The sequence below is a fragment of the Meles meles genome, chromosome 12, assembly GCF_922984935.1.
Source record: "Meles meles chromosome 12, mMelMel3.1 paternal haplotype, whole genome shotgun sequence".
Taxonomy (NCBI): domain Eukaryota; kingdom Metazoa; phylum Chordata; class Mammalia; order Carnivora; family Mustelidae; genus Meles; species Meles meles.
Window position 1 is genome coordinate 11917203 of NC_060077.1, and position 13117 is coordinate 11930319.

Consider the following 13117-nt stretch of genomic DNA (forward strand, 5'->3'; position numbering starts at 1 on the left):
ACTCTGATAAAATTTACATGTCATTCATTGTAGCCATACAAAGTGTACAATTCAGTGGCTTTTCGTATATTCACAGATTTGTACGACCATTACCACAGTCAGTTTTACAACATTTTATTCACCCCCAGAAGAAACCCCATACCCCTTAACAGTCATTCCTCTTTTGTTTTTAAACACCTCTCCCATACACCTTCCTTGGGTCCTAAACAGTCTGCTTTCTTTCTCTATACAGTTGCCTATTCTGGACATTTCATATGAATGGAATCCCATGATATGAGGCCTTTTGAGTCTGACTTCTTTAATTAGCATATTTTCAAAGGTCATCCATGTTGGAGCATCTGTCATTGCTTTTTTTTTTTTTAAAGATTTATTAGAGCGCACAAGCGTGTGCGAGCAGGGGGAGGGGCAGAGGGAGAGGGAGAGAGAATCTCAAGCAATCTGTCTGCTGAGCGGGAAACCCAACATAGGGCTTGATCACACAACCCTGAAACCAGGACCTGAGCTGAAACCAAGAATTGGTCACCTAACCAACTACACCACCCAGCACCCCAGTACTTCATTGCTTTTTAATAATACTCCTTTATATGAATAGACCACATTTTATTTATCCATCATTTGATGTCTCTTTGAGTTTTTCCCATATGTTGAGTGTCATGAATAATGCTGCTATGAATATTACTGTAATTTTTGTTGTGGACATATATATTCATTTCTTTTGGGTGTATATACATAAGAGTAGAATTTCTGGGTCCTTTGCTAACTCTGTCTTTAACCTTTTGAGGAAAATTTCCAGACTGTTTGCCAAAGCAACTGGAGTATTGTGGTTTCCATCACCAGCATATAAGGATTTCTGTTTCTCCACATCCTTGCCAGCATTTGTTATTGTCTCTTTTATTGTAGACATCCTTGTGGAATCTCATTGTGGTTTTGATTTGCATTTCTCTTTTGGCTAACAATGTTGAGCATCTTTTTATGTGTTCATTGGCCACTTATAAATCTTTCTTAGAGAAATGTCTTATTCAGATCCTTTGCCCATTCTAAAATCTGAGTTGTCTTATTATTGAGTTCTTTATTCTGTGTACAAGTCTCACATGAGATACAGGGTTTGCAATTTTTTTTCTACTGTTCTGTCAGTTGTCTTTTCACTTTCTAGATGTTGACCCTTAACCAAAAATATTTGATTTTACTGAAGTCCACTTTATCTCTTTTTTTTTATTGCTTGTGCTTTTGGTGTCATATCTCGGAAACCATTGCTTAAGCCAGTCATAAAGATTTACTCTTATTTTTTTCTAAGAGTCTAATTTAGGGCTGTGATCCATTTTGAGTAATTGTTTTATATAGTGTGAGTTAGGCTTCCAGATTTACTCTTGTGCTTGTTGCTCTTACTTGTCCCAGCACCTTCTCTTTTAAAAGATACTGAATTGGGAGTGCCTTCTGGGTGGCTGAGTTGGTTGGTTGTGAGGTTCTTAGTTTCAGTTTGGGTCATGATCTCGGGGGTCATACGATCAGTCAAGCCCTATGTTGGGGGGTGTGGAGTCTGCTTGGGATTCTCTCTCTGCACATCCCCCTGGTTGTGCTTGCTTTCTCTCTCTCTCTTTAAAACAAACAAAATCTTAAAAAAAAAAAAAAGAAAAGATACTGAATTGAACAATCTTGTGGAAACTCCATTACTGGACTCTAAATTCTCTTCCATACATCTCTCTGTATGTCTTTTCTTTTGTCAGCAACATACTGTCTCAGAATTAGTGTTTTGTTTTGTTTAAGGTGGGGAGGTAAAGGGGAGAGGGGGAGGGACAGAGAGTCTTAAGTTAGTTCTGCACACAGTGCTCCATCTCACAACCCTGAAATCGTAACCTGAGCTGAAATCAAGAGTTGGGCACTTAACCAACTGAGCCACCCAGGCACCAATAGAGTAGTATATTTTTTTAAAAGATTTTATTTATTTATTTAACAGAATCACAGGTAGAGAGGCAGGCAGAGAGAGTGGGGAAAGCAGACTCCCTGCTGAGCAGAAAGCCCGGTGCGCGGGGCTCGATCCCAGGATCCTGAGATCATGACCTGAGCCGAAGGCAGAGACTTTAACCCACTGAGCCACCCAGGCGCCCCTAGAGTTAGTATATTTTTAATAAGCTTGTAACTTCATTTAGTAGAAAACATTTTGTTTCTCATATTATCAGTTCACAATTTTCTGTAAATCTTTAATGCTTGTCTCTTAAAGTTTAGGTGGTTGTAGGATTAGAACGCTACCTCTTTAGGAATTCTCATCTATTACTATTGGGAGCCTGAATAATTTAATGTAACATTAAGTCTCTTATAAGTAACTTTTTCGTCCATAAAGGAGTTCTGAAAAGCAAGGAGATGGTATTAAAAAATGTTTGAGGGTGAACTTTATACTTCAATTAGGGTAAAATAACATTAGTAGTTTACACATTGAATATTGTCTATGTATCCTATGCTGTCTTAAGTGCTTATGTGATCAATCTTTTATTGCCTATCATCCCTTTGAAGCAGCCTCTATTATTATTTCCAGTGTGTATATTAGGAAACTGAGGTAAAGACAAATTAAATAATTTGCCAAGAATCACATGGTTAGTAAAAGATAGGCCCGGCCATTTGTGTGTTTAAGCTCCTAGTAGTGCTTTCGATAGTACCTAACGCATGGGCTGTACTGCTGCTATGCAGTGAGTGAATTATCAGAGCCGTCCTCATAGTATACATGTGGCCTCAAAGTATGGGGATTCACGAAAATCTCTAGTCTTCCATTGAGACAGAGGTAAAAGTACTCTGTGGTTTTCTTTTTTCTTTTCGTTTTCATTGATAGCCATCTGCAGGATCTATATAGCTATGTGCACGATGCTAATAGCTTTATTTGTATAAGAATTGCTAGTAATTTGATCTGTACAGATTAACAGTATGGCGTTTGGAGGTAAGTAGACTATCTGATTTGAATCATCCCTTTACAAATACCCTATGTGAAACACTGAAGTATGTTATCTTCTTCTACCTAGCTGAAATGGGATTGTTACAGAACCAATTTCATTGTTCTTATGAGAATTAAATCAGATACTAATGTGAAGTGTTTAATACAGTACATGACACATACCATATGTATTCAGTGATACTAATTCTTACTAGGAAAAAAAAACCAGTGTTTTACTGGCAATCACTTGTCTTGTTTGTTAAATAACATAAGAATTTCAGTTTTCCCATTAAATGTCCATACTACCCAAAGCAACCTAGGGATTCAGTGCAGTCTCTATCAAAATTGCAATGGCATTTTTCACAGAAAATGAACCAATAATCCTAAAAATTGTGTTACTGTAGTACATTTCAGACAGCCAGGGCGGTCTTGAGAAAGAAGAGGAAAGCTGGAGGCATCATGCTCCCTGATTTCAAACTATATATAAAACTGCAGTAATAAAAGTATGTTCTTGGCATAAAAACAGACACACGGGTCAATTATACAAAAATAGAGAGCCCAGAACTAAAGCTATGCACATATGGTTAATTAATTTAGGACAAAGGAGCCAGGAATATAGAATGGGAAGGGGAGAGGTGCCTGGGTGGCTCATTTGATTAAGCATCTGACTGTTGATTTTGACTCAGGTTATGATCTCGGGGTCCTGGGATTGAGCCCCATGTTGGGCTCCATACTCAGCAGGGAGCCTGCTTCTCCCTCTGCTCCTCTCCCTGCTTGTGCACTCTCCCTCCCTCTCTCTCTCTCAAATAAATAAATCTTAAAAAAAAAAAAGGCATGAGGAAGGGCCAGCATCATCATTAAATGGTGTTGGGAAATTTAAAAGAATAAAACTAGGGCATCTGGGTGGCTTAGTTGGTTGAGCATCTGATTCTTGATTCCAGCTCAGGTCATGATCTCAGGGTCAGGAGATTGAGCCCTGCATCAGCTCCCCGCTCAACACAGTCTGCTTGGGATTCTCTATCTATCCCTCCGCTCCTTCCCCTGCTCACATGTGCGCTGTCTCTCTCCTCTCTCAAATAAATAAGTAAAATTTTAAAAAGAATGAAACTGGACTATCTTACACTCTACATAAAAATTAACTCAAAATGGATTAAAGACTTGAACAAAAACTCCTAGACGGGAACCTAGGCAGTAAGCTCCTTGACATTGGCAGTGATTTTTTTTTTTTGACATCAAAAGCAGAAGTAACAAGAGCTAAAATAATGCACAGCGAAGGAAACCAAAATGAAAAGGAACCTACTGCACGGTGGAAATATTTGCAAATCACATAACTGATAAGGATTTAATATCCAGCATACAGAACTCCTATGACTGAGTAGCGTGCCACCCCCCAAAAAACTGATCTAAAAATGGCAGAGGATGTAAATACACACTTTTCCAAGAAGACATACAAATGGCCAGTAGTCCATGAACAGGTGCTTACCACTAATCACCAGGGAAATGCAAATCAAAACCACAATGAGATATCACCCACACCTTTGGAATAGCTGTTACCAAAAAAAAAATTAAGAAATTAACAAGTGTTGGCTAAGATATGCACTTTTGGTAGAAACATAAATTACTGTTTATAGATACAGATATACAGTATAGAGGTTCCTCAAAAATAAAAAAAATTATAAAAGAACTACCATAAGATCTAGCAGTTCCATTTCTGGGTAATTATATAAAGGGAATGAAAATACCAACTCAGAAATATAGCTGGACCCTCATGTTCATTGCATCATTATTTACAGTAACGAAGACATGAAAGCAACGTAGGTGTCCATTGATGGGTGAATGGATAAAGAAAATGGGGTGTGTATATATATGTATATACAAATACATACACATACATATGTATATATAATATAGATACACACGGGAATATTGAGGCATAAAAAGGAGATCCTCTCATTTGTGACAACGTGGATGGACTTTGTGGTCTTCGTGCTAAGTAAAATAAAAGAAATAATTGCATAATCTCGCTTATGTGTGAGATCTTAAAAAAAAACAAAAACCCTTCAGGTACAGATTGGTTATCACAGGCAGGGGACAGTGAAATGTGTGAATGGGATCAAAAGATAAAAACTTCTATTTATAAAATAAGTCATGGGGGTGTAATGTTCAGCATGGTGACTCTAGTCAGTAATACTGTACTGTAATATTTGAAACTTCCTAAAAGAATTGATCTTAAAAGTTGTCAAAAGAAAAATTTGTAACTGCAGTTATGGCTCTTAACTAGACATTGATTATTTTGCAGCATATACATATGTTGAATGATTGTGGTGTATGCCTGAAGCCAGTACATTTATACATTATGTTTCATTGGAAAAAAGTGGTTCAGTTTCAGGGGAAAAAAAATCTCAGTTTTCACTTAGGCTTCCTTAGTGTACTGAAAAGCATGAATTGTGCCTTAGTTTATCCATTTACGAGGTGGTGATAAGTGTCTACATCACATAGGTCTGTTGTAGCAATTAAATGAATGAGTTTGTAAATCATTTAGAACAGTGTCCACACCATAGTGAGTACTTTAGGTATGTTTTCCATTATATGAGTAACATTAAAAAAAAGTCTCATTTTTGTCTCATTCAAAGACTTCTGTAAATACTCAAGAGGTCTCTGCAGTATGCAGTTGGTCTGTTAATGTAGGTAGCTTCTACTAAAGATTACCTGAACAAATGCTGGCTTAAACATTAAATGCCTGTTTGTAACTTAAGTTGCCACTGGGTTCAAATAAATGATCCTCTCATCACCTTTTGGCATGAGCTGCTTGTGGATTCTTGTGGATTGGTGATGTAGTGAAGCTTGAGATGCCCCCAAGATGCCAGCCTGCCAAAGGGCCTGAGGAGTGAGACTTTGACATTTGTTTGCCCATCCTGAGGCTGGGGAGAGACTTTTTTTTTTTCTGTCCAGCCAATGCAGTCCCTTCTTGACGCCTGGGGTTGCTGCTGTATTCACATTGCCACTTTGGCTGCTTCTACTTGGTGTCTTTTTCCTTCTCTTTTTCTTATCATTTCCTTCAGATGCTTCTCTTCCTTTAGAGTATGGCATCTTAAATCAATCATCTTCAGACAGTAGTAGCATTGATTTCTTCTAGCCTGTAAACTTAAAAACCCCAGCACCTACTTCACTAACATCTTTGCCTTCTGCTCATCTCGGTACTTGGGTTTTGCACTTTCCTTCTTCAATAAGGTTAGAAGATCTAATTGACCAACCTTCTATCCCTCTGAATCCACCTGCTTCTGACTTGCCAACCCACCACTTCTGCAGTCCAGGCCCAGGTCTTAGTCCACTAGTGCTTTTCTGTTTCTCCCTTTCCCTTGGGTTTTTAAACATGTTGTTTCTTTAGCATAGATAATTCCATTTTCCAGGCTACCGCCACCCCCAAACTTTTATACCTTAGACTAGATGGCGCTTCCACTGAGAAACCTTTTTCTATAAATTGCTTTTCCTTTAGGATCCCAAAGCATTTACCACATTTTTGTCAGGTATCTGATCTCACCCAGGTGGTAAGCTTTGTGAGGATAGGAACTGTTTCGTATTTTCCATACCCAGAGGGTACAATTTCTGACACATGGTAGGTAGTTAGTAGATATTTAACTTTTGAGGTTGGGACATTTGAGTGCCTAGATGACTATGGGTGTGTTGTATATATGTTCTGTTATTATTGCTTTATAGTAAGTACATTACTTTTGAAATGTAAAAAGCCTTATTTGGTATATCTCATGCTTATAAGTAGTATTAGTTTGCTTATACTCATGGAGAAAATTGATTATAGAGTTATTTAAAATATTTAAATATAATTGTTTCCTTTATTTAGTTACAGCCAAGTTCTACTTCTGAATCTATGGATCAACTGCTAAACAAAAACAGAGAGGGAGAAAAATCAAGAGATTTGATCAAAGACAAAATTGAACCAAATGCTAAGGATTCTTTCATTGAAAATAGCAGCAGCAATTGCACCAGTAGCAGCAGCAAACCGAACAGTCCCAGCATTTCCCCTTCAATCCTCAGTAACACGGAGCACAAGAGGGGACCTGAGGTCACATCCCAAGGGGTTCAGACTTCCAGTCCAGGATGTAAACAAGAGAAGGATGATAAAGAGGAGAAGAAAGATGCAGCTGAGTGAGTAAACTTTGAATTGAGCACATCCTGTTACTTACTTTTTCTTAGAATGTACAGGGGCTTTCAGCTCAGGAATCTATCTAGACTTTTGGACTGCTTTCTGAGTACCCCCCAGGTTACAAACAACTGTAAACGATGACTTCTTAAGTAAATTAAGTCTTTGTACCCCGTACTCTGTTTCTTTCCTTCCCCAGTTTTGTTCCCCATGGCCAAAATCTAGACTAAATTAAGAAGAACTTTTTTCTATAAATGTACAGAGAGTTTTGGGAAGTATATCCCCTGGATGCTGGTCATACCCCAATCTTAGCCCTGCTGCTAGATCCAAGAACTGCTGCTGCCAAGAAGAGAAAGAAGTATCTGGTGCTCCTACTTGGAATTTAGCATGTTTTCCATCAGAAAACATTTTATTAATTGTTAGATTTCTTAAGATAAATTTAATCCTCCACATTTGATTTGTTATCAACTGAACAGATCTTTGTGGGCTAGCTTCAACCTAACCACTGTTAATTTATCTGTTCTGGATTCCATACGATCCATTTACAGCCGAACTTTTGGAATGCAGCTGTTGATCTGTCAAAGAGTGCTTATTCTTAATATGAGGCAAAAATTTTTATTAGATTCTTCCCAAGGTGGTATGTAGGAAAACACTTGGTTGCATTAGAAAATACTGCATGCTAGGGGACACCCGGCTGGTTCAGTCTGCAGAGCATGTGACTTGCAGTGGTGTGGGTTCCACCCCATGTTGGGTGTAGAGAGTACTTAAAAGTGAAATCTTTAAAAAAAAAAAAAAAGGAAAGAAAATACTGCATTCTAGAGAATTGGTATATTAGGGATTGCCTTTAGTGATATTTTATCTTCTCAGTTGATTTGTTGATTGCCTTTGAGAGAAGAATTTTATATATTAACACATTTTTAAGGATTTATTTATTTATTTTTGGGATTTATTATTTATTTGTCATACACATGTGTATGCATGGTTCGGGGATGGGGAGAGGGTGAGAAAGAATCCTCAAGCAGACTCCCACTTGAGTGCAGACCTTGATCCCAGGACTCTGAGATCATGACCTGAGCCGAAATCAAGAATCGGATGCTTAAATAACTGAGCCCCCAGGTGCCCCCACTTTTTAAAAAAAAATTGCCTTTTTTGGCCATGTCTTTATCTGATTAAGGTGTGGGAAATACATGTATGCAATTTTTTTTTTTAAGATTTTATTTATTTATTTGACAGAGAGAGATCACAAGTAGGCAGAGAGGCAGGCAGAGAGAGTGAGAGGGAAGCAGGCTCCCTGCCAGCAGAGAGCCCGATGCGGGACTTGATCCCAGGACCCTGAGATCATGACCTGAGCCAAAGGCAGCGGCTTAAACCACTGAGCCACCCAGGCGCCCACATGTATTCATTTTAATGAAGAGAATTTGTGATCTAGTAAGAATTGTTCAATGTATGTTTAGCAATTTTTTTAAAAAGTGTAGAAGACTTGAGAGAAATGCAAGTTCCATACAGATTTTATTGACCCCTTTTAATTTTCCCCTGGTTTAGGCAAGTGAGAAAATCAACTTTGAATCCTAATGCAAAAGAGTTCAACCCTCGTTCCTTTTCTCAGGTAAGTTTATTTCTCTCTTTGAAGTAATCATTGTCTCTAAAAAAATTAATTTATTATTGGTAATAGTATTTTTCACATACCTGCCATCTAAACTCACTTATAGGCTGTTGAAACGACTTGTAGTTTAAGTTCCTTTTTCTTTTATGGTCATTCATGAATATTTTTGAGTCACTGAAAAGATTTCTTCTTTCATTTTGTTACCAGTTATCTGGGGTAAATCTTTGACTCTGACTGGCTGGCAAGCTAGTCTCTCAGGTTTATAGATAAACTATTTTTATTCTACTGAATTTGTAAGACACTTAGTAAATTTTAAAAATACTTTCTTTAGTTCCTTAAAAATCACAGCTGTTTTTAAAGTATTATTGACAAGTTGGCAGATTATTGTAATAAATTAATTGGCAAATTTAACTTTCTATCTAAGTGTTTTTCCTTTTGAAACGTGGAAATTTATTTTCTAAAACTTTTTTTCATTAAAAGGCACTAAAAGCAAGTAGAGCTTAGAAAGGTGGGAAAGATCAGTTTTCAGATTGAAATAACAGTTAGCTTTTCACCTTAAGATGGTTGATTTTTATTTTTGTAGCCAAAGCCTTCTACCACCCCAACTTCACCTCGTCCTCAAGCACAGCCCAGCCCGTCCATGGTGGGCCACCAACAGCCAGCTCCAGTTTACACGCAGCCTGTTTGTTTTGCACCAAATATGATGTATCCAGTCCCAGTGAGCCCAGGCGTGCAAGTAAGTTCTAGATTTTGATGTTCGTTTTCCCTCCTTAGTTATTTGTATTCACACCAAGCACTCTGTCAGTGTGTAGTGACTTAAGGCGGTAGTGGCAAAGCAAAAGTACTTGAAAGGGGGAGGCATGCGATGGCATGGTGTGTTGTTAGTATAAAAACCTAAATCGGAGAATGTTCCTGGTGAGAAAGAAAGACAGTTCAGGTTTACTGCAGTTTGGGGTTTGTCCTTTTAGGTGTGGGGTGATTTTATTTTTTTAATGACTCCTGAAGAATCAGGAAACCTCAGAGCTAGCTCTCTAGCAATATACGACTAAGAGAAAATAGTAAAATATATTCTTACTATCTGAAAAGTCTAATCTTTTTTTTTTTTTAATTCCCTCAAGCCTTTATACCCTATACCTATGACGCCCATGCCAGTGAATCAAGCCAAGACATATAGAGCAGGTAAAGGTGAGAATAATCCTGCCTGTGTTTGCTTGTAGTCAGCATGCTGCATGAATTTGGTAATTCATAATGAATGAATATTTGTGGTTGAGCTTTCATTTTTGGTCAGCCTGTGCATTGACTTGTGATACCCAATACTAAGTAAGGTATTCAATGCGCTCCCCCCCCCAAGATTGATTTATTAGAGAGAGAGAGAGAAAAGGGAGGGGGCAGAGGGAGAGAGAAACTCAGGCAGACTTCCCACTGAGAGCAGAGCCAATCTCACAACCTTGAGACCATAACCTGAGCCAAAATTGAGTCGGATGCTCAACGAAATGCCCCTCAGATGCATTTTAATAAATAAGACTAGGGGAGGAGAAAATGTTCATCAGTTGTGATTGTTTAAGATCCTTTTCAGAAATAATAATTGAATTTTGAAGTTTTCATTATTAAATTTGAAAAGTGTTGACTAAATTAATTTATTAGGTTGTTGACCTTTTGTTTCATAATAACATACAACCCCCCCCCAATCTAGAATTTCTTTTTGAGCTGAGGGCAGCTCATTTCATAAACCATCAAAATCTTCATAGTAGAGGGATGTTTCATTATCTTCAAAATGAAAATGTTGTGGGGAACCTGGGTGGCACAGTCGGTTAAGCATCCAACTCTTGGTTTCAGCTCAGGTCGTGATCTCAGCGTTGTGAGATCAAGCCCTGCCTTGGGCTCCCTGTAGAGTCTGTTTGGGATTCTCTCTCCCTCTGCCCCTCCCCACCCTCAAATAAATAAATCTTTAAATTTAATAAAAAGAGAATGTTGTGTAATCTAATATTCTAGACTTGTGGTTAAACAGCCTTCATGGGAAAAAAAACACATAATGATCTTAAAAGGAGATCTTTTAATGTGGGCAAATGGTAAAGGGTGTCCTTTTTTGCCATCCAGGTAGTTGAGAGCTAGTTGATACGTTACTCAATGCCTAGCAATATTCTCCTGACCTAAAACTTCCACTTCTTAAATTAATAAGCTTTCCTAAGTATTTGAAGTAATCATTTTTGGATGTTGATTAAAATTCTTACTTTTTTTCCCTCATTTTTAAATTATTATTATTTTTTTTTTGTTATTTGATAGATCACAAGTAGGCAGAGAGGCAGGCAGAGAGAGAGGGAAGAAGCAGGCTCCCTGCTGAGCAGAGAGCCCAATGCGGGGCTTGATCCCAGGACCCTGAGATCATGACCTGAGCCGAAGGCAGAGGCTTTAACCCACTGAGCCACCCAGGTGCGCCCCCCCCCTTTTAAAACAAGTATGGTATTCTTTCCCTTGGAACACTGGAACATGCTGAAAGAACTGTAGCTTAGATAATTGAAAGTTATCTAGTTTTAGGATTAATCTTATTCTGTGGATCTAAAAAAATTCAGGTGGAGGAAAGGTTCTTCTAGTGCCATTTTGAGTGAGGTTAATATTAAGGTATCTCTTCCTCTCAAACTGTTGGGAATGCAGGCTGGTGGAGCCACTCTGGAAAACAGTATGGGGGTTCCTCAAAAAGTTGAAAGTAGAGCTGCCCTATGACCCAGCAATCACATTGCTATGTTTTACTGCAAAGATACAAATATGGTGATCTGAAGGGGTACCTGCACCCCAGTGTTCATGGCAGCAGTGTCCATAGTAGCCAAACTGCGGAAAGAGCCCAGATGTCCATCAGCAGATGAATGGATAAAGAAGATGTGGTGTGTGTGTATATATATACACACACACACAATGAAATATTACTCAGCCATCAAAAGAAAAATGAAAGGGTGCCTAGTTGGCTTAGTCGGTTAGGCGTCTGCCTTTGGCTTGGGTCATGGTCCTGGAGTCCTGGAATCAAGTCCTGCTTCAGGCTCCCTGCTCAGTGGGGAGTTTGCTTCTCCCTCTGCCTCTCCCCGTGCTTGTGTTCTCCCTTTCTCAAATAAATAAAAAAATTTTTAAAAGCCAGTGGGGGGGCGGTTTGCCTAGTTGGTTCAGTCATTAAGTGTCTGCCTTTGGCTCAGGTCATGATTCCAGGGTCCTGGGATTGAGCCTGCATCGGGCTCCCTGCTCTGTGGGAAGCCTGCTTTCCCTCTCCCATTCCTCCTAATGTGTTCTTTCTCTTGCTGTCTCTCTTTCTCTCAAATAAATAAATGAAATCTTTAAAAAAAGTAAAATGAAATATCTTGCCATTTGCAAGTATGTGGTGGAACTAGATGTTATTGTGCTAAATGAGAGAAGTCAGAGAACAACAAATATCTCACTTGTATGTGGAATTTAAGAAATAAAACAGAAGATCATAGGGTAAGAGAGGGAAAAAATAAGATGAAATCAGAGAGGTAGACAAATCATAAGAGATTCTTAATCATAGGAAACAAACTGAGGGTTGCTGGAGGGGAGGGGGTTGGGGGGGATGGATCAACTGGGTGGTGGACTTTAAGGAGGGCAATGGGTTTTGTATAAGACTGATGAATCACTGACCTCTGTCTCTGAAACTAATAACATGTTAATTTAAATAAAAATAGAATATTAAGGTGTTCGTATATTACTTCCTGGTTATGGGATATTTTAATGATTACTTAAAACAGTACAGTGGAGTGTTTTTATGTTAAAACAAAAAAGATGGTTACTATGAAAACAAACACTATAATAGTATGGCTCTGATGTGAGGGCGGCACTTTAACTTCAGGCAGCAGTATCATTTCCCAAAGACAGAGAAGTTACACGGCCTGCGAGACCCTCAGCCAGTGTTGTAGAGCCATTTCTAGGAAGGTGGAACAGGCACACTGCAAACAGCAGCCGTAAACATAGTCTGTGCTAAGAAGGTGGAAAGTGACATAATTGCTTTGTCCATAGTTTAGATTTGGTGATTATCAAGATTTTGTCATACTTATTTGAGGGGTGCTTTGTTTCTTTGCTGCAGTATTTAAAGTAAATCCCAGACATCATGCCATTTTATTTCTATATACTTAATGTGTATCCTTTTGAATATGGACATTTTTCTTAGCCAGAGTGCTAATTATCACACTTTTTAAAAATAGTAATTCCAGGGCGCCTGGGTGGCTCAGTCGGTTAGGTGGCTCCCTTTGGCTCAGGTCATGATCCCAGCGTTCTGGGATCAAGTCCCGCATCAGGCTGCCTGCTCAGCGGGGAGCGTGCTTCTCCTTCTACCTGCTGCTCTGCCTACTTGTGCTCTCCATCTCTCTAATAAATACATAAAATCTTTAAAAAAAAAATTGTAATTCCTTTTTCTCTAATAATCACCACAATCACATTA

The 13117-nt window shown here is 38.6% G+C and overlaps 1 protein-coding gene across 7 annotated transcripts in view; it reads left to right on the plus strand.

Moving 5' to 3' along the window:
- The window catches only part of ATXN2 (ataxin 2), a 127816-nt gene that overhangs the window by 77904 nt on the left and 36795 nt on the right, over positions 1–13117 (plus strand). For 5 of the 7 annotated variants that reach the window (XM_046024746.1, XM_046024750.1, XM_046024752.1 and 2 more), the window contains 4 exons: positions 6780–7084; positions 8622–8685; positions 9266–9418; positions 9801–9867. In XM_046024746.1, the coding sequence (XP_045880702.1) occupies positions 6780–7084; positions 8622–8685; positions 9266–9418; positions 9801–9867 (589 nt within the window). The remainder of the gene's footprint in view (positions 1–6779; positions 7085–8621; positions 8686–9265; positions 9419–9800; positions 9868–13117) is intronic. The other 2 variants (XM_046024747.1, XM_046024749.1) reach the window with 1 other exon arrangement.